This window comes from Myiozetetes cayanensis, unplaced genomic scaffold (genome assembly GCF_022539395.1).
Source record: "Myiozetetes cayanensis isolate MyiCay16 unplaced genomic scaffold, myiCay2020 scf6-25, whole genome shotgun sequence".
Taxonomy (NCBI): domain Eukaryota; kingdom Metazoa; phylum Chordata; class Aves; order Passeriformes; family Tyrannidae; genus Myiozetetes; species Myiozetetes cayanensis.
Window position 1 is genome coordinate 45311781 of NW_026087853.1, and position 20862 is coordinate 45332642.

The following is a 20862-nucleotide window of genomic DNA, read 5'->3' on the forward strand; positions in this document are numbered from 1 at the left end:
TGACACAGACCGTGGGATCAAATGCCCTCTCAGCAAAGTTGCAGATGATGCCAAGCTGAGTGGTGCAGTTCACACACCCGATGTGGTCTTAAAGTAACTATTTAGCTGGATAGTGGCAGAAGGAAGAGCTTACCCCAAGGTAAATGCTGATGGATCTGGAGCATGTAACTCCTGATTTCCCACAGATGACATTCTCAGTAACAATTTTGAAAGAGGAAACAGGTCTGTTAATACTGCAGCCATCCTGAAAAACCAAAACAAACCACAAAAAGCATAAAACCCCAATAGATTCTGTGTCTGGAGTACTCCAACTTAAAATATAAAAGCATAAGAAAATAAAGAAAGCTTAAAATGTCCTGACTGATTCTGCCTGCTTCGGGAGATGATGACCTCTGCTTTGGTTGTCAGACATCACTTCCCTAAAGCATACAGTTGTCTGGTACAGAATACATATATATCAATGACTATTTAAACATGTTATTAAATCTAAAATTGGTTTTAATTGCATTAAAAAGCTGTTTGAGGAGTAAAATATTTTCATCTTAAGCACTGAAATAAACAGATTCTACAAAAAATCTTTCAGTAGCTATAAAAATCCAAAGTGGTCTACTGGTTATCGATACATCCTATCACATTTTCATTAGTCATTTAAATCAAGCTATTTCTTGATGCTAAGATACTGCCAAAACCACCAGGTTACCGTAGCTAATATGTATTCACAGTTGCCATCAAACACAAAGCGCTGTCCATCAAAAGTGGTGATGTGGCCTTCTCCGTACAGGTTACACGTTGAGGAACACCTTGATTTCTGAACACATTTCCATTTGCCTTTTGTGCAAGTGCTGGGAGTGAGAAGAGAAACCATACTCAGACTTCAAAGAAATGCCACCTTAATCTGCTTCTTTTTATAGACATCCACTTTTATAAAGATGTTAATTTAATTGATTTACATACACTGAGACCAAGTTACAGTTAATATAAAGGACCTTAATTAAAAGTTGTGGACTGCCTAGAAAATTAATTCATGGTAAAGAAGAAACTGTAAATTATTTTTGCCTTTTTAGTTTCATGAAAGTAATAGTATATAAAACCCATTTATTTTTGCTCCGAATGAGAACAGAAGTCACTGTTCTGTGTAGTTTGGGGGTGGGGTGGTTTTTTTAATGCTAGATTAGTAGGAGATGGAAACAATATCTGAGGGGGAATTTGCTTTTATCTACAGAAAAGAAGAAAAACTGTGCCCTCATATTTATTTATGTGGAGTTGTGAATAATCATTGACTTTATATAGTTTACAGTTACAGGACCTACTGGATGCCCTTATTCCTGAATATGTATAAGGCAGAAATTATCCCTGAAGCTGGCAGAAATATACCCTGAAGCTGACCCTTTTATCTATACATATGTTATACAAATGTTAAGATTTTCTCTGTGTTAATCCCTGTACTTTGCCATGGTGTTTCTTCCATTCAGCTGTTGCCATTTCCTACTCTCCTGTCAACTAAACTCTTCTTTTTATGTGGTTATACAGTTTAGCGAGATAGAGGTTCTGCAATGAGAAAGTACGTGATTCTTACCAGATCTCACATTCAGTTTGGATTTGTTCACCTCTTCCATAAGAAAGGCCACCATATTCACATGGACACTCCTCAGCTGGGACACATTCGCCATCGAGATTTTCATACAGGCCATCAGCACAGACACAGCCTGATTCACATTTAGTCGGTATCTGGTAAAGGTCAACAGATTGCAAAATGAAAAGAATCGTGAGACGTATTTTACCCTGGACATGAATGGTGTCAAGAGTGAACCTGTGCTAAAATCTGTTTTGACTTGATCTTAGTTTTGTGATGTTCCTTGTACTAATGTGCTAGTCAAATGAAGCAGTTCCACTGAAGTTGTAAGATATAGTTGTGGTGTGGGATATTAAACCTAAAGACCTAAAAATTGATCTTCCTTTACTACCAATCTTTTTTCAGAAAGCGTACAAAGAGAAGTTTCTTTGCATCAAGGAAGCTTATTACAATTCTTCCAATTAGTCTGCTTGTTTAACATAAAATTATAAGAAAACCCTATCAGGACAGCCCAGACATTCCCCTAGCCCAGGTCTCTTGCATTCTGTGACTGGCAGCAGCAGAGAGTTGAGCAAAAATAGAAAAGGAAACATAACATGCAGCTTATGGAGTACCTGAGTCAGAGGTGATAGCCATGTAATTAAGAATCCTTAATGGACTTTTATTCTATTCATTTAATATAGTTTGATTCATTAATTCATGCAATGTAATTCCTTTAATCACTTCTTAAATATATGTACATTTTTTTGTGTCTGCAGTCTGGGGAAAGAAGCCTGATGTTTAACTGTCTCATGCTTGATGAAATATCTCCTCTTATTTCATTAGAGAGAATGTAATAAGGTTCTAAGCAACAACTAGAACATTCTACCTCTCTCAAGAGGATAAACATCCCAGCTCTGTGAAACTCACACATTCAATTCCAGTAGCCAGCATCTGACAGGTAGGGGCACATGCAGCTCCGTACTTGTTTTCTAAACTGTCAGAACACGATATGTATTTCTTAGGAGCTTTGCAGCTTTCTAAGGAAAAGGAACAAAAACAAACATTGAAAAGATCGTGAAGTAGTAATTTTACAACATAGGGGAAAAAAACATGTTTCTAAGTAAACCGTATCAGACCCATACCTGCAGGATTTTGAGGTTTGCCTGTGCAACTCAGCCTTCCATTAACACAGTAGCTAGGGAGAAAAAAATAATTCAATGCAAATCTCTCTTGAGAAAGATATTTTTTATATATAATTTATATATTTGCAAAATGACTTTATGAGAAATATTTATGTTACTAGCTCCTTCCCATCCTTTGAAATGCAACGTGAGACAACTTTCTCTTTACTTTTTGTATTACACAATAACATTAGTTTTGGAAGTGTATGGTAGGTTATTATCATTATTATCACCTGTAGGCAATCATCACTATTATGATGGTTCATCAAGTCATTCTTGAAGTTTGTATATAGCTGTTCAAGTGCTGTTGACAAAATCTTGTACTAAGAATAATCAAACCTAACCTAATATTTTCTATTTTTCTCTGTAACATTTCCAAGCTTAAAGTAAGTAAAATGCTTTTCGTTCATCTAAGGATATTTGTGGTTTAGGGAAAAGCAAAAGAGATGTCTTGAAAAATAAATTTTTCCTATTAAAAATAAAGCAGTCTATACTGGTTTGGGCTGGAATGGAGTTAATTTTCTTTGTAGCAGATCAACAGTGCTATATTTTGGATTTGTGACCAAAACAGTGTTGATAACACAGTGCTGTTCTAGCTATTGCTGAACAGTGTCACAGCATTCTCTGCTCCACCAGGGAGGAAGTTCAGAGTGCAAAAGCAGCTGGGAGGGGACACAGCCAGAACAGCTGACCCAAACTGACCAAAGAGATATTCCATACTATACTACATCAAGCTTAGCAATAAAAGCTCAGGTAAAGAAGGAGGAAGAAAGGATGTTTGGAGATCCAGCACTTGTCTTCCCAAGAAAGCATTATGGATGACAGATTCATGCTTTCCTGGAAATGTCTAAGCAGCTGCCTGCTGAGGGGAAGTCCTGAACTAATTTCTTACTTAGCTTTGATTGCACATTGTCTTCACTTTATTTAATAAGCTTTTTTGCATTTTAATAATAAAGAAATGTATTAAACTGTCTATATCTCAACCCACAAACTTTCTTGATTTTTCCTTTCTGATTCTTTTCCATATCTGGCTGCAGTGAGTGTGCAGCTGTCTGGTGCTTAGCTGCTTACTGACCTTAACCCTCAGCAGAGACACGTGAAGACCCCTCACCTCCATTTTCAGTTTGTTAAGCTTTAAACTTGACACACTTACCAGGTGATCCCACCAGTTATTGTTGACTGGTCAGGCAGGATGTATTTTCTATCTTCTAAATAGCATGGACAATGAGATTTACGAACACACTCGTTCTTGTGGTTCAAGTACAGTCCTTTAGGACACTGGCAGCCTTCAATAGGAATATCAGTTGAATGGCATTCCAGGGCTCGGTTGGAGAGTGACAAGCATGTCCTGTCACATGCCTGAGTGTTGTAGCTGAATGTTTGATTGCCAGTGCAGGTAATGGCTGTAAAATAAGAGTGTATGTTAAACTTTATTGACTGATCCTCTTCCTTGTGAAAGGTAACTGTGCTCATCATGTGCTGCTTATTTTGTGTCAACAGCTTCAATGCTTAATGCTTCCAGCAGCTTCTCTTCCTATAGATATGGAGCTCTAGCAAAAGGTGTTGCAGACCAGTGCTTAACACCAACCATGTGGCTGTTTTGCAGTTTCATGAAGGTTTAGTTGTTTGGAAGTTTCATGAAAGTTAACTATGTATCTGCTTCTTTGTTTATCTTGGAATAAAATAATGCAAAGAGAAGCTTTGCAGAAATATCAATGTATTGTTGAGTAACTGTGAAACCTGTACCTAAGTAAGTTGCATAAAAACAAAATCAAATCTGCACCCAGAGTTTTTCCTAGTTCCTTCTCATTTTACAGTACAGTATAACTTTATTTAATCTGTCTATTCCATCACTTAATTATCAAGTCCTGGAAGCATCCACATACACACCTTAAAGCATATGAATAATCTTCTTCATATAGTCTAAAATCACAATCCTTCTCTGAAAGAGACTAGAAGGATATTCAAAAGTTGGGTATCTCTTATCCCATTTCTGCTTTTCTCTTCTTTCTGTTCACTATTTTCCTCATTACTCTTAAGATGATTTGGACGCTGTTTCAAATATTGCATTGCAATTTTTGGGGTTTGTTATGTTTTGACACATCTGTGATGCCAGCAGCTCCTGGGTAAAACGGTTTTTATACCATTTTATACCATAGACTGGTTGACCTACTTGAGCAATATGTAGTTCTTTTTCTGAACACTGACAAGTTGTTTTAAAATACTTTCTTGTTCTTACTCAATTTTGTCTCAGGTGAATCAAAGACAGGAATGTTCTAAACGGAAACAGGCAGACCTGTATGCATGCATTCATCTGATGGCAGACCCTTAAGAGCTGGTTCAGTTACTTACTACAGTTGTCCATACTGCTTCTCCAGTTCTCAAGGATTAAACCCATTGAACTGCACGCTCGTGCATATGATCCCAGAGCAGAACAAATGTAAGGAAAGGTCTCTTCATAGTTACAGGCCTGGTAGACACATCTCTGAAACCCAATACATGGAGAATACTTTGTTACTGGGGAGCAGACATCTGGTAGTGCTAAACCCTGGAGGTACTTAAAAGACGTGTGGATGTGGCACTTAGGGACATGGTTTAGTGATGGATTTGGTAGTGTTATGTTTACAGTGGGACTCAAGGACCTCAAAGATCTTTTCCAGCTTCTGTGATTCTATGCTGAAATGCAGAGCTAACTCAGATAAAATACACAGTATTGCATAACTAAAACTGATGGAAAATATCTGAGTAATTGCTTTGCTGATGTAAATAAAATATACATAATACCTAAAAAATGCCTTTGTTTACTTGCTTTGTTTATTCTCATTTTTAATTTTCAAAATGTTTTGTGTAGATTGGCAAATAAAATGAGCTCAATTATGCCCATGGTAAAATCAATACTTTCAATAGCTAAAGTTGCCATGGACAACTGCCATATGAGCAAAAATACCTTCTGATTCATAGGGATGGGACTGGTGCCTGTGAACAAACAGACTTTCAGTGTGGAGGAGACATAATTTTCAAAGCCACACCTGCTCCTTGGCTCTTATGCACTGCCGATTCAATGTGTGGGATACTGTCTATGAGTACAATCTGGTTTGTATTTGGACTCCCTCTGTACAATGTCTGTCATAATTTCCTACCTTGTAGAAAGGAATAGGGTTGACCACAGCATGGCATTTCTCGAACACCGTACCCTTCTTGGTAAGAATGGAGCAATGAGTCTCAGCAGATATTTCTGATGAAAGTAAATCACAGACATTAAAAATAGAAAGTTAGGGAAAAAAAGGGGAAAAAAAAAAAAAAGAAAAAAAATTTATGCATTAGTCCAGGTGAACTTTTGGCAATGACGGGTTGAACAACAGGACAACTTCTTAACTTGTGAGCTTCCATACTCTGTTTTTGTACAAACAGCTCAGTAGGCCTTTTTTAATTTTTTTTTTTTTTTTTTTTTTTTTTTTAATGACCAATAGTAATAGCAACTTGGGAAAGGAAAGTCTGGATTTCAGTCACAGTACTTTAGAGCGAGCCTAAGATGTCCATGGACATTGCAATTTTACTGGATAGATCATCAAAACCCTCTCATTCTCATTTATCATCTCAATCCCAGATCTCTAGAATGGAATCTGATAAATTTTCACTAGATATGAATTCTAGAAGTCAGAAATGTCTCGCTGGTGACGAAGTTTGTGATGTTCAATTGTCTCAGTTTCTGTTTCAATCAAACTCTCTCATTTCCCTGGTATGAGCTTATGGAAGTGTCAGACAAAGACAGCTGGAGAGATCAGTTACAACAGGATCATCTACTTACTGTTTAGTTGACTCAAAGCACAAGGATCAGTATCTCTCTCCAAAGCAGGATGGCAGTTTCCTGCCCTCCAGGAATCTACAAACAGGGAGGCTGTCCCTTCAGTGATATCCATGCTAGTCATGAAGTCATCTGTAGTGTCTCCATTGTAATTGCCACATAAACCTAATAACATTAGAAATGCAAAGGATGGATTATGATTAAAGAAAGTGTACACAGTGGCCTATATTTAATTCTGTAATAGTGATATAGTTGATTCAAAAGCTCTAGCAGAGTGTCAATGAATACTATAGGTCAAGTACCCAGAAAATCTTGATTATGTACACATTCAGTCACTGATTCTCTGCCTTCTCAAGTTAAGAGTGTCAACTTCTATTCAATGACAAATTCATAAAGACGTTTTTGTCTTGTTTTTAGAAACAAGCAGTTTTAAATGATATAAAAGAGAAAGGCCATGAAACACTTTTACAACTGCATGTTTTCTTACGCATGTAAAACCCGTAATGACAAAGAATACGCATTTAGACTTCCCTAAAAGCTAAAGCCTCTCTGTAATTCCCCATAATCAGAATGCAAAATATGCCTGTGTGGCTAATGGCACTGTGCAATAAACATAAACTTCTCCATCTGGTGCCTATCTGCTGAGAAGCTTTTAGGTTCTTAGGCTCATTGTGTTTACAGTGATAGTCAACTACATTCAAAGAACCATGTGCTCCAAGATATAGAGACCACACAGACTTATTTGTTGCTCCTTCACTGTGTAGCAAAACACATATTGAAAAAGGCACACATAAAACATGTAAAGAACAGTATCTCATATTACGCATGAAAAATGTGGCCCTTTTAGTTTCTTTAATTTGTTTTAAAGTTATTAGCAAAAATAAAATAAAATAAAAAAAATTCTTGGCACATTGGATTTCCAATGCAGGTGTTTTTATTTCAAATCCAGAGAAGAAAACTTATTTCTTAAAGGACAAGTACTAAGTTTTCAAAATTATACTTCCTACATTTTCTCCTTTACACAGTGACTAGATTACTCACCTAGAGTTCTGCCTTTGAATTGTGATCCAGCTTTCACATAGGCCTGGAACACAGGTGATGTTTGAACTAAAAGTTCCAGCCCGAAGGTTGTATGCATTTGAATGTACATTGAGGACTGTCTGAAAACAGTGATGTCTCCTAAAAGAACAAGGACATTTAGAAATAGGTATTTTGGTGATATTCCAAGGTAATGATTTTAGTGCATATATAAGTGTTCTAGCATCCTGTCAACAACCCTTCTCTCACGCACAACTCTCCACAGAGGAACAGAGCCAATGGGAAAGACTTCAACCTTCCTCTAAAACCTCTGGTATCAGCAATTGAAAATTGCAAAGGATGCTGGATTGTATAAAACAGACATTTAATGAAATTTGGGAATAACTTACATTCCCTTTTTTTTACCTGATCTGTAAGGCAGCCGCTTAAGTTCATCATCATCTGTGAGGGGATCATTCTGAGAAATCACAATTTTGTCCTGTAAGAAGAGGACATGGAAGCAGATGTAATTATCTGTATTGATGGTATTTATATGTTAACATAAACAACTATATTGTCAATTAACAGGAAAAAACTGATTCAAGCATTTTGTCACATATTATTATGTACTGCTTTTACTTTTCACTTTGAAAATACTCTAACTTCCTGAGCTGATGTAGTAACTGAGATCTTTGCTGTGTGTGCATGAGCAGGAACGTATCTTGAGTATCTATTCCCCATAATTTTCCAGTTCAGGCTACTAGCAATGACTTCAGGAACCTATTTTGCTTATCTGGTTACTGAAATGCTGGATGGAACCTGTGGAGGGAATACCTACCTTTGAGGATAGGTAAATTATAGCACTAAGTGACGTCTCAGAATGAGAATAACCAGTCTTTTCATACACAGCCATTAGGGTTCCATTGTGTGGCAGGCTGGAACTCTGGAGGGAAACAGTGAAAAGGGAAGCCTGAAGTCAGAATAATGCTGATTTGTAGAATCAATGTATATCTTAGGAAGACCTCAGTTTGTGTTTCCATAGGAAACCGAAGACAGACTAAGATACATCCATTTGATATTTGGTGGTTTTAAACTGCAGGAAGTTACCTTCATGAGAATGTAAGTGCAAACCCCATGGAATCTATATGACCTAGAATCAAATGTGGTAACAAAGGAGCCTCCTTCCAGTGAACACCTTCCAGGACAGGGCAAATCTTTGCAGTTCCACTGGCCCATCATACATTTACTGTGGAAAACAAGAAATTCTGTGTAAGGTTATTCTCATACTAAGGTTCTGTTTATCAGCTGAGGATTTGATATCCTCCTGTCTGGAGGTTTCTCTGTAGCTGACCAACATGCAAAATTGGTTAGTGAAGACAGAGTAACATACATATACATTCTGAACTTTCATTTTCAGTACTTTGGAATCTTCTTTAGACCTAAAAACTCAGCTACTTCCTAGTAATGGAATAAGTCATTTGTACCACTTTTCCCCTTACACTTTCTATGTTTTGATTTTCTTTATCTATGTGTATCAGTTGAAGATGTTCATCTCAATTCAGAGTGTTGAACTCTGGTATGGATTGTTGTAAATATTCCCAAATTATGAAAAGTGTGTTCATTGTTGCATTTCTGAGGATCAAATCCCATTATTTTTCCTTTAAATTCTGTATTAGAATTATGATAACAAGACACATGACACCAAAAAAATTGATTCAACTTTTAAAAAATATTCTCTTATTATTTTCTGTTGCAAAACAGAAATTTAGTTTTGAGCACTGATCAGGTGATCAGAAACACCAAGATTTCCAAAGAGAAATCGTAAACATTGGATATTTGTTTCGTACTAAGTTCACCTGGACTTTCAAAGAGGAGATATAAATACTACTGTTTTGTATGGTCTGAAGGAGTATTTTTATTTGTACAGATCAATCACAAAACGAGACATGTCCCTCTTCAATCACAAATGTACAATATGTGGCACTGAAGGAAGGTGGCCTCAGAGATGGTACGACACATTTGCAGCTGCCCTCTGAAAAGTTAGGCTAAATTTTCCAATAACTTGGTGATCTCTCATAAAAGTGCCCGTTGCTACTCACCAGGTCCTACACGTTGCTTTCATTGTCTCCCCAGGAGCGTATGTTTTCCCATTCAGTGTACACGGACACTGGCTAATGTGAACACATGTTCGGTTCTTGGAGATATCATCCAGAACAGTTCCTGCCAAGGACAAACAAAATACTTTTCCACATCCTTACTTAGCACTAAAGCTTGAGTGCTTTCTGAGATCAGCTTGAGTGTGCTGTTCTTCCACAGTCCAGTGCCCATACTTAAATAGACAATATACAGGAACATTTATCTTAATTACAATAAAATTGACTCTTCACGGTTTTTGGCTGCTTTCTAGTATGAAAGTGCAGACAATTGTCTTATTTTGAAATTTGAACTTAATTTGAAATAACTGTAAGCTAGAATATTATTTTTATGTTTTCCTTTTTTTTTTCCTATGACACTCTAAATTAACTTGGGAATTTTGAAGAACAAAAACAGTATATTTCCTAGAGTACCAAGTCTAGTTTTAAATATGTAACTCACAATACATTACTTTTGACTACTATAAATTGGTGATGATATTGATGTAAATGCCCACACTGGAGGATATTTCAGTTCTAAAATTTCAAGAAACAATGCACATGACAGTAATAATTACAATATTTGAAGGAAGTTCATCTTGATCTATTTTAAGGGGAACTTACACAATTCCCAAAATATTGCAGAAATCATCTGAGGTGTGCTACCTCTTGCTGATACCTTTAAGGGCTAGATACCCATTTGGGATAGGAGATTAATTAAGCTTACTCAGTGTATAATATAGTAGAGAACTCTGATCAGGCAGCACATCATTATCCCATAACAAATCATGGTTTTGTGAGGAAAATGATTTCACAGCTCTGTTCTTGCACATAGTGACCAAGCATCTTTAAGGACCGTAATTAATCAAGACTCCAGTTATATTATGTTACATGAGAAGTAGCAGTTCTAGCAGCACAATGCCCCGAAATGCATGGCTAGTTCATTATTAAGCAGTCCATTCCACTTGAGTGGATATATGCAAAAAATATTTGTGTCTTTCATTTAGAATATGATGAAATGATACCTTCTGGACAAAAGCAACCGTAGGTACAGTGACTGGAACAGCTGTACTCTGGGTTGGAACAGGTTTTAATACATGGAGAACCACATTCCTCATAGATTTGGTTCGCAGAACATTTTCCCACAGCTGCAACAAACAGAGGAAGTGTTAAAATTTTTAAAGAGAACAGCCTCCTGCTGCAAGTTGGAGAAATTAAACAGTGTTCACTTGGTGGATGTTCCTCTGTTTTACTGTCACTGATTTAGACATAAGAGCTACGTTTCAAGCTTCCCTCTTCTCCTTTGAGGTTTCCTTGCACTCCTTATTACTATTTTATCAAAGACCACTGTTGTTCTCCTAAGAAAATACGTTTGATTCAAGACAGTAGAGACCTTTTTATCAGTTGTTTTATATTCCAGTTATTTATCATTATCCCTGTATTTAAGACACAGAAAAGTTGAGTACAGCCTCGCACAAATAAACCACTTGAACTTACAACAGAAGTTTTCAGTTCTCCAGTTGAACACCATTTGGTGGGACATAGCACATTGCCTTGAATATTCTGACAGTGTAGAGCAAGCACAGCTGTTTTGTCCTGGCTCACTGCAGTCCTGCATATCCAGCTGGCAACGAGTGACAAACCCATCCTTTGGCACGCTGCAGGTTGATGACACCAAATTAAGCAGTTGAGAGCAGATCAGGGCCTAAATAAAAAGAGAAAGAAAATTGTTCCCTGTCACATTGGCTACTGCAGTATAAGGTCTTGAAGACTCTCAGGCACGTTGATTTTGTTTTCATCTAGAACTGTAAGTGATAGCAGTTAATAGTGGTTGTCCCTGTTATCAGTGCTGTTATCTGACGACGTGTTTTAGGCATGACTTGAATGTCTTCAAGTCTGTACATCTTATAATGTCAGGTCTCTAAAAAGTTATTAAAGCTTCACTGGTTTCCCTGAATTTCCTATGATGACCTGGATGAAACTTCAGAAAGGTGTGAGCTAAATGACGGTTGGTTTTTATGAGTGATATAAATCCAGCCTCAAAAATGCCCATGGGCTTTTATTAAAATGTATTTCAATGCAAAGAACTCACTGCCTTTCTCGTATCAGGCTACACAAACGTTGACTTTAAGCTTTTTTCATGAAAGTCAGTTTTATGAAACCATTGCCTCTCTGTTGTTGATTTTCTACCTATCTTTCCCCCTCTGTTAAGAATCACACTACAGAGAAGCCAAGATCTTTCTTACATATTTTTTGTGAGGAACAGTGGAAATCGGTATCTCCTCAGACAGACAGATCTCTGATGGATCATCCATTTTTTGTAATGCAGCAAATTTGTATGTATCCAGCAATTTACCTGTAAATTGAAGGGTTATAATTTGTCAGGAAACAGCCCACATTCATTTGTTTACTTGTTGCTGTGATGTAGCAAAACTCAAAGTCTACTCTTTGACTGTGAAATGTTCTACAAATTTTCCCGATGACAAAAACTGCCTCTTTTGCCCTTTACCTGGAGCCTATTAAATAGAGCATACTTTTATTATCATGATCATTTCTTCAAGTTATTTCCCAATCTATTACATCTGCTACCTTACATGCTGCTACTGCTTTTCTGCCAGCTGTGTTATCTTTTTCCAGCTGTTAATTCACACCTCTTCTCCTTATCCCCCATTCTTATATCTTCCCCTATATACGGGGTTAAACTCATCACAACCCAAAAATTATTACATAATTTTTAGAACTCATTTCTGTGACGTGTATGAAAAATTGCATCTGTCTGTGTTGATCTAAGGTTAGTTTACTGTGCAATTCAATGTCTCCACACTAGCACTACAGTTCAGATTAGCAGTGTGCTTTTAAAGCAAATATTCCAAACATCCCCTTTTGGGTTTTTTCTGTTGTGGAGTGGTCTTGCCATATGGAGTCACTTTAAGATTAAACCAAGATGGAAGATACATTCCAAGAGCTTGAGTAACAAGCTCCAACTACTAATGGGCAATAGATCAACAGACCAGATTTAGAGTGATTCAAAAGTGAACCCCCTAAACCAGACACAGTGGAGTTGTCATTTCCTCAGCACCACTTTGTTATAAAGATCTACAATTATTGGGACACAATGCTTGTTAATGTTCTTGTCCACTGTATTCTTCTCATCATTGCCTTGCTTCTGCCTACAGTAATTATTTCCATCACTGTGCCTTGCTCAGTCTTTGTGAAATTTGGGAGAGTGTGACCCTTACCACCTGCTTCTAAAATATAAGAGAGTTCTTATCACTTGTCTGTGGAACCCACAATATTATGCTCATAGATAATATAGCAGATAATATGTATCATAATCATGCATGTTGGTAACCTCTGGAACTGCTTTACTCAGTTCTGAAACTGAGTAAGCAGTCAGAGCAAAGCTATTTCAGTATTAATCTTTCACCTTGACTCACTTTAAGTAGTTTTCCTTCCACGTGAAATGTCCTTGTGTCTTACCTTCACGAACAAATTCATTCAATTCATAACCATCATAATTTCCACACATTCCACAGACTTTGCCCATGTATTTTTTTTCAGCCAAAACCTAAATTAAAAGGGAATGAAACATTTAAAAGGATCACCCTGAGTGAAATTATCTATACAGCATTAACTTACTCAAACAAATTCAGTTCAAGGACACAAGGTAATTCTGTTCATTAATTTCAATGACTTGTTTGGAGGAAAAGTTCTGTAAGTAGCAATGCCTTTTCCCAATAGGCAAATAGTGATTGATTGATTGATTGATCTATTTATTTATTTAATGAAAGTATAAGATTTGAAGATGCTTCCAGAGAATTAAGGAGGGGGTATAATATTTTAAGGAATCAGAAAATAAAGTAAAAAAAGGAAATAATGCTGTATCCTTGCTCGTATCTTTGATGACAGAGCATGAATTTCAGGTTTCTTCTCTTAAGAAATTGAAGGTTACAGGAAGAAAATCTGTTTTCAGAAAAAGATTATTCAATTATCTATTGCTCTGGAGACTAAAGTGGTAGTATTACTAATGGTTACAGTCAATTAATTATTGTGAAAATCTCAGGTCGCAAGAAATAACCTGACTAGACAAAGGATATGGTTTGTACCCATCACAGTAGCCTTTCTTCTTATATGTGTTATAGTAATGCTGATAAATCCTCCAGAAAATTTATTACATATCATTCTCTCTGTTTTAGCAAACATCAGTTTAGATTTCAGTGTCTTTTGTGGCAATATCACAGGTCACACTGAGAAAATGTATTGGGGATTTTGGAGGGAAAACCTGAAAATATTCAAAAAAAAAGAAAGAAACAAAGAAACTGGTAGAAGTACTGTATGTTTGAAACCAAAAGATGTCCTGTGAAAGCACAGTAGAAATGACTAAACTATGGCTGTACACTATTAACTTCTACACAACTTTAAACAATAGTAAAACATTGCAGCTGCTGGAATACCCTGAGGAAAGATTAAAATGTGTGAAAGTGTCCACAATTCTCCACACTGGTGGCTTTAGTTAGCTACCAATGCTGCAAGTGAAAGGAACGTGCAAGCATAAAATGAAAAGTTGTTTTTTTCAAGAGGAACAGATGAAACAGGAGAAGAATAATTATTCAAATAGTAAATACATGCAAAAGTACCCAGTAAGTCTAAAGAGTTCTTGTCATTCCAGTAAATAAAGTGAGGATTTTCTTTTCTGCTTTATGAGAACATTTTACTAACCATGAGATAGTCATCATTGTTCCACATGACAACTAGTTCCATCTCCATCAGCTTGGCGACCAGGCGGATGTTGTGTCCATAAGGAGCTATTTGAATGCCATTGCTAGTGTAAGGCAACTGAATAATTCTGTAATAAGGGAAGAAGACAAACTGACCCTCTCATATCAATAATATGCAGGCATTAGTTTGGTGATTTTTTTAATATGAAACACATACAGTCTGAGTACTTGCAGCAATATGAAATAGAATTTTTTCCTTTGTAGTTGTGACATTTTAAGATACGTTAAAATTTCTGTTGATTGAAAATCTATGCCAGAAGTTTCATAGAAGAATCACCAGAAGATGGTTGCATAGGGATTATACTAGTGAAAATGTTTGCACAGGACTTAGCTTCTTCACTTGGTTTGTTTTTATCAGGGTACAGTTGTATTTTTCAAGAACTTCTAACAATAAACTTTTTGTGGTACAACTATTGTTAATTATCCTGAAGAGACTCAATGTACTACAGACTGTTAATATAGGAATTACTGCTGTGACTGAAAACTGACAAGATTCAAGAAACAAATAATGTAAATGTTGTAGCAGAATTAGGTTTTCATCCTTGCAGAGCAATTTTAATGCTACAAACTAACAACATTAAAGAAGAAATACATTTTGCTAAGTGCTCACTGGTACAATCACGGGAAGGGGCTCAAAATCCAAACCAGCCTTCCACCTGAAGCATGGCTATGTGCAACATTACACCAGCTCATGGCATTTGGTTCTTGTGACTGTGGGTCAAAAATTTAAAATGCAGATCACTGGAATAGGCCCACAGATATAGTTTTTTCTGGAAAACAAACTAAAAAAGGAAGTTTTTCTAAATGCAGTTTGCTAAATTAAGGTATAGTGCAAATTGTATTTTTCTTGTGATAGCTACTGTGGCTAGGTAAGTATAATAAGACACAGAAAATCCACAGTCAATTATTTCCTCTATCTGCACCTACTCAGAGATAAAAATTCAACAATGCCTATCTGATAAGAACGCTGAAAATTTCCCCAGAGAAATTCCCTGTATGGGAGCAATTTGTCTAGAGGAATGAACATATCCAGTATTTCTCTGTTGGTTGCAGAGTTCAAAGTTTCTCTTATACCTACGTATGTGTTACCTTTAGCACAGAATGTTCAGAGTTATTTCAGTCAAATGAACTCTAAACACAGGGATTTCAACTCGTATCTACTGAGGGGTATAAGCTGTTTCATCTGGGCTTGTAGTAGAGATAAGGATAAGCAGATTGGTAGTATCTAGGAAACTGTAGTTACAGTTTGAGAACTGTTTTGATCTGAGGAGATTAGTTTATCCCTTTGCCTACACAAATGTACTCTGAGCTTGATTCAAGTAACTGCAAATGCAATACTCATCTAGAGAGTGTGAGTACTTGATGGGAAGCAACAGGAACAGAGTCCAATTAAACTCATCTTGTTAACTTCAGTGATTTGTTAATTAATTTTTAAAACAAAATAGTCATCTACTGTAACTGCTATATAATTCCTTGCCTTCTCTAAACACTTTTTTCCTTTTCATCCCAGAATCTTACCCAACGCTCCTGACAGAAATGCTGCCTTTCTCAACAATGACAACAGAAGGTCCAAGCTCAATAATGATCCTTGCGATTTTTTTGTCCATCCCACGGCGGAACTGAATGTTGAAGTCCGGGCTGGTTTCATCACATACGGTTGCAAAGATATAGTTGCAAGTCCCAGTGAAGTCATACTGGTATTTATCAAAGGTTGAAAAATGCCCTCCACCCCATGTAGAACAGGAATCCTTGCTCAAAACTATAAAAGAGAAAGAAAACCCAGATTTAGGTCTCCTAAAAGCATATTTGCCCATTCTGACTGGCATTTCAAATAAACATAGTAGGAAAAGCTATTAAGTTTCTACTCAGATTAATTCTGTAAACAACATCCTAGTCCTCTTTTTCTTTTTTTTTTTTTTGGTAAGCTCAGAATTTTATCTCAAGTCTGGAAGTTGAAACAATATGCAGAGTGAGAGCAATATTATTACTTACTGTAAATAGAAGAGAGTTCCCCAGCTTCCTAGCTTGGGAAAAACTATTCCATCTCCTTCATGAGTAATATAAAGATTTACCTTCTTATTTCAGACTGTTTGATTTATTTGCAAAGGTGACAGCTTGCTATTCGAGAGACTTTTAATATCTCAGACACAGCATTTACCAAACTACCTATGGCTTTACTGTATCATGAATAATTCCACAGTCAATCATTAGATGTCCAAATTGTCAATCCCCACTTTTTTGGCTCTGTATTTGTGTGACAAACTTTCAACCAGCTTTATAAATACAATGAAGATTTTAATCAGTTTTCATTTTTAAGAAGTAATCTGAACTTTTCACTGGAATAGACAGATTTTTGGAGGTGGAAATGAATCCTACAAAAAAGAGATACAACTCCAGCGCTTGTTGTAAAAAGTTCTGTACCTACTTACAACATTTGAACAGTCCCTTTGAAGCTGATGGTTCTACTGAAGTAAGTAAAATCACGTCCTTGGTTTTATATTTTCAGACTCAGATTGTTAATTTTCATTTTTTATTTATTTTTGCTTATGGTGTCAGGTATTTTAGAATATATCTCAGAGCCATAAAGTATCAGCTAAATTTAGCAAGGTCTACCTGCAACTTATATTCATTGTTTTAAAGCCAAAAGAGGTTTTTTTTTTTTTGTAACTACAAAGGAGTGATCAAATTATTACAGAGTGCTACTGGTTTCATCCAGGTCATGTAGAAAATACTGTTTCCCAATGTTACCTGTTGGCAAAAAGTATTCCTCTTCCATACTTCTGTTCTGTTCTGAAGGTCTGACTGGAAAATAGGAATCATCTAATTGTTATCATTGGTCCTTCATGCCCAAGTCCAGCTGGTTTATTCTATTGTGTTTAAGTGATACTGGCCACCAAACCCCAGAGTGTGCCAAAGAGAGATTATCTGGGGTTGCACAACAGTCAGAGTGCAATAGGTGCCCCTTTCTTTAAATACAGAAGCGTGTTCAGTGCATTTTTTTATTTAAATCTTATCAAAGAAAAATAACAAATGGGAGTGTCGATAACTCAAGGAAGTTTAAAACTAGATTATATGTTTGCCTTTTGTGTTCAGTTCTCTTATTAATTCATATAATGGAATTTTCTTTTAATTTGTCATACCCGTGTTCTGCTGTTCCTCTTGCTGTAAGAACAGACAGCAGACAGAGATGAGTTCCTGAATATTTGGGATTTTTTTGTCTGATCACAAGCCTTCAACTATTTTTACTTTTAGGATGAATTTCATGTGGATTTCCATGCTTATGCTGATTGAGAATTCACCTAATTCAAGCCACTCTCAGCTTATTCTGTCTAAAGAAATGCTTTTCATTATAATAAATTTGCATTTTAAATAATTGGTTTTGTTTTACAACTCTGCATGTTCCCCAGACTAACTAAAATCATTTCATTGCCAACCACTGATATGCAACAAGTTTTGGAGTACACAAGAGTTGCTTTTTAACAGTACGTAGAAGTAAAGCATGGCATTTTAATGCCAAACATAAAATATTACCAGGAAGATTTTCTGTAAATAGAATATGATAGAAACAATGTTCAGAATACTAGGACTGATATCCATACTTATTTAAAACTCATCTTGTGAAAATGTCATGTTTATACTTTCTGTGTCCCTTCTTAGCAGAGGAACATCATATCATGCAAAATATAGTATATCAAGACAGCATGATGACATTTATTCTTTCTGGTCATGGACATAGAAAACTAAATATTTGTTTAATGAAGCTTAAATTTAGAAGTCAGTGTCTCACATTTCTTCAGAAAAGGACATGGAAAAAGTTGTACTGGTTCTGACCAAGGGCTGATGCAGCTCTGTGTTTGATTTCCAGCAGTGATCGTTAGCAGACTGCCCAAGGGAAGATTACCATTAAGTCAAGCATATATATTTCCACAGATACTCTCTCAGCCTCCAACTATTTTCAGTTCAGAGAATTTTGTGAGGCTGTTGGGATTTTTCTGCTTTACCCCTCCCTTGAGCTCTGGTTTCCAAGTATGTGTTCCAGCCTCCTTTTGAACAGAACCAAAATTTCTTTGTAGCAGAAAATGCCACAATCACTGCTGTCAAAATTCACCATTTTAATTATGAGTTAACATTTTAATGATATCTGCCTTCTTAACAGTACTTCTGATAGCTAACATCTTTAGTACTTTAAAACTATAATGTACTAATTATCCTGTGTTTTAGCACTGAAGACATTTTTACACAGGTTAAGGTAGTAGTATCTTACTATTTGTATTTCTCAGATTCAGAAGGACTAGCACAAATTCACAGTAAGTAGGTGGCTGGAGTTAATTTTGTGTACAGGTTTGGATGCATGCACACAAGCCATTCTTTGGAGTTAAGAGAAAACCACTGGTAAACTACCAGAATTGTGGCAGCAGTAGCTACAGCTCAGTGTTGAAGCAGAGATCTGTCCATACCCTCACCCCCGCTGGCACTTTACAGCTGGCTGTAAAGATGACAAAGAAGTATTCCATACTCTGATTGTTCATTTGCATATAAATTTGCTTTAACCTGAAATCTTTAAATATCATTTTCATAGATCTAATCCATATGGAAAATGAGCTTTATTTCATTTCCTGGATTTTACAATATCAAAAGAATCCATGTCCTAAATTTTTAGGTAGTATTAAGCAGTAATAAGTAGGAATGAAAATCAAACTTTTCACACAAATGACCCCAACAGCAAACTTCTAAATGTGGAAGGCTACTAAATTGCTCACAGTTTCTATCCTTATGTGTCAAAACCTCAGCATGGCACACTAAAGCCCTTTCCATTTACTTTAAAACTTACAAGTGAGACAACACATTTTACCATCTCTTTATATGCAAAGTCTTCATTCAGAATTTCCAAAACTAATGCTTCAAAACGTATGCTCCTTGAGGCAAAGACTGATTTTTATTATGTGTTTTGTACAGTGCCTTCTGCAATATAGAATTGATGTTGAATAGAGTTGTCACTCACAGGTTGAATGTGAACATTAAATACCAGGTCAGGCACTTACTTCTTTGCAGAGATTCTTTCTGTTTTTGGAGAAAAATGTTTGGCCAGTAATTTCCTTCAAAAGCTGTGAAAGGAACAAGGCAACACAATGAAGTTATCCTCTGAGCAAAGTGAAGTTGAATATTTGTTTGAATACTAAAAAATTTATTTTTAAGCAAGCTACAAGTCAAAGCAGGGTGAGGATATATGAATTGTGTGCTGCCACACAAAGCTGAATGGAAAGTATAGTGGTAAATCTGGCAAAAATCCTATGCAATGTATGAATTCCTGTACTTCATACTAAAATCCTCTGTTCCTGTTTAAAAAAAAAGAAGGAAAAAAAATATCTTTGAATTCTTGTTCCACCACCTGGGTGGAAGTAGTGGAGGGTATAGTCAAAACAGGGACAACATGGGAGAAGTATTGCCCCATGTGTTCTTCACAAGAATCGTGGGATCTGGAGTTGAAGAGTGGGAAATCTCCAGGCCTAACTGCTGCTTTTGCTACTCACGTTAAGGCAGAAGGATGAAAGCTGTTACCTGCTCTCTTCCGGACATCTCCTCGCAAAACCTGCTTCGGTTAGGACACGCCAAGGAACGTTTAGCAAATGAGGAGTGCTGTACAGTCCCCCTTCCATCTCAAACCCAGACCTACTGCATGTGCTGCACCACGTTTTCACACATACCCAAAGGCTCTTTCACCTTTCTACCTTCCTTCCCGCCAAAGTGTGAATGGAGTGAGAGACATGGAAAAGGGCCACTGCAGCCAACCTACAAGCAGGGAGCCCTGTGTGCACTGCCTGTGCATGGAGTGGGCTTTCAGAGAGTCCATAGCTGGATGGTAATATCCAAAGCAAGATGCAAGAATAAGGACCTGGGGTGCTTCAGAAGTGTGATGCTCATTTTTACGGTTTGTAATGTCTGGTATTTCTTAGATAGCGGGAGAAAATATCCCATAGAGACCATATAATTCGCTATTATATGTTTAGGATCTTTTGCAAGAAGGAAATGCTGTGGCAGAAGGTTTCTTTTATCACACAAACCAGGACAAGGCTCAATACATATCTATATATACACTACAGCTCTGCAGGGTTCTGTTGCTTCCTTAGACACTGCAGTAACTGAAAACCTCCAGGGAGCTCACCAGCTGTAACAGCCTCTCTAGCCAGTTCCATGCTGTGCTGCTGAATGTGAGGTAATATTTATTATGTGGTATCTCAAGGACTGAAAGAAAACAGGTGAGGTTCTGGTTTTTATGTGAGGCTAGATTAAGGCACAAGAGGGAATTTGGGAATTAAGAGTTTCAGCATATGCTTTTGCTTTAGATCTGAGATCCAGACATCTCCAACTTCCCCATCAGTCTACACCTCAGTTT

General features: G+C 36.7%; 1 protein-coding gene across 1 annotated transcript in view; it reads right to left on the minus strand.

The window, feature by feature from the left end:
* MUC6 (mucin 6, oligomeric mucus/gel-forming) overlaps positions 1–17244 on the minus strand; it is a 47010-nt gene extending 29766 nt beyond the window's left edge. Inside the window, exons 1-21 of the mRNA XM_050336701.1 lie at positions 17217–17244; positions 15987–16227; positions 14410–14536; positions 13171–13258; positions 11937–12046; positions 11188–11395; positions 10716–10838; positions 9658–9778; positions 8666–8804; positions 8397–8501; positions 7985–8057; positions 7583–7720; positions 6545–6706; positions 5877–5971; positions 5089–5221; positions 3890–4139; positions 2698–2750; positions 2483–2592; positions 1577–1728; positions 701–842; positions 134–244 (exon numbers count right to left, since the gene is read on the minus strand). Coding sequence (XP_050192658.1) covers positions 134–244; positions 701–842; positions 1577–1728; positions 2483–2592; positions 2698–2750; positions 3890–4139; positions 5089–5221; positions 5877–5971; positions 6545–6706; positions 7583–7720; positions 7985–8057; positions 8397–8501; positions 8666–8804; positions 9658–9778; positions 10716–10838; positions 11188–11395; positions 11937–12046; positions 13171–13258; positions 14410–14536; positions 15987–16227; positions 17217–17244 — 2709 coding nt within the window. The remainder of the gene's footprint in view (positions 1–133; positions 245–700; positions 843–1576; positions 1729–2482; positions 2593–2697; positions 2751–3889; positions 4140–5088; positions 5222–5876; positions 5972–6544; positions 6707–7582; positions 7721–7984; positions 8058–8396; positions 8502–8665; positions 8805–9657; positions 9779–10715; positions 10839–11187; positions 11396–11936; positions 12047–13170; positions 13259–14409; positions 14537–15986; positions 16228–17216) is intronic.
* Between the last annotated feature and the right edge of the window lie 3618 nt (positions 17245–20862).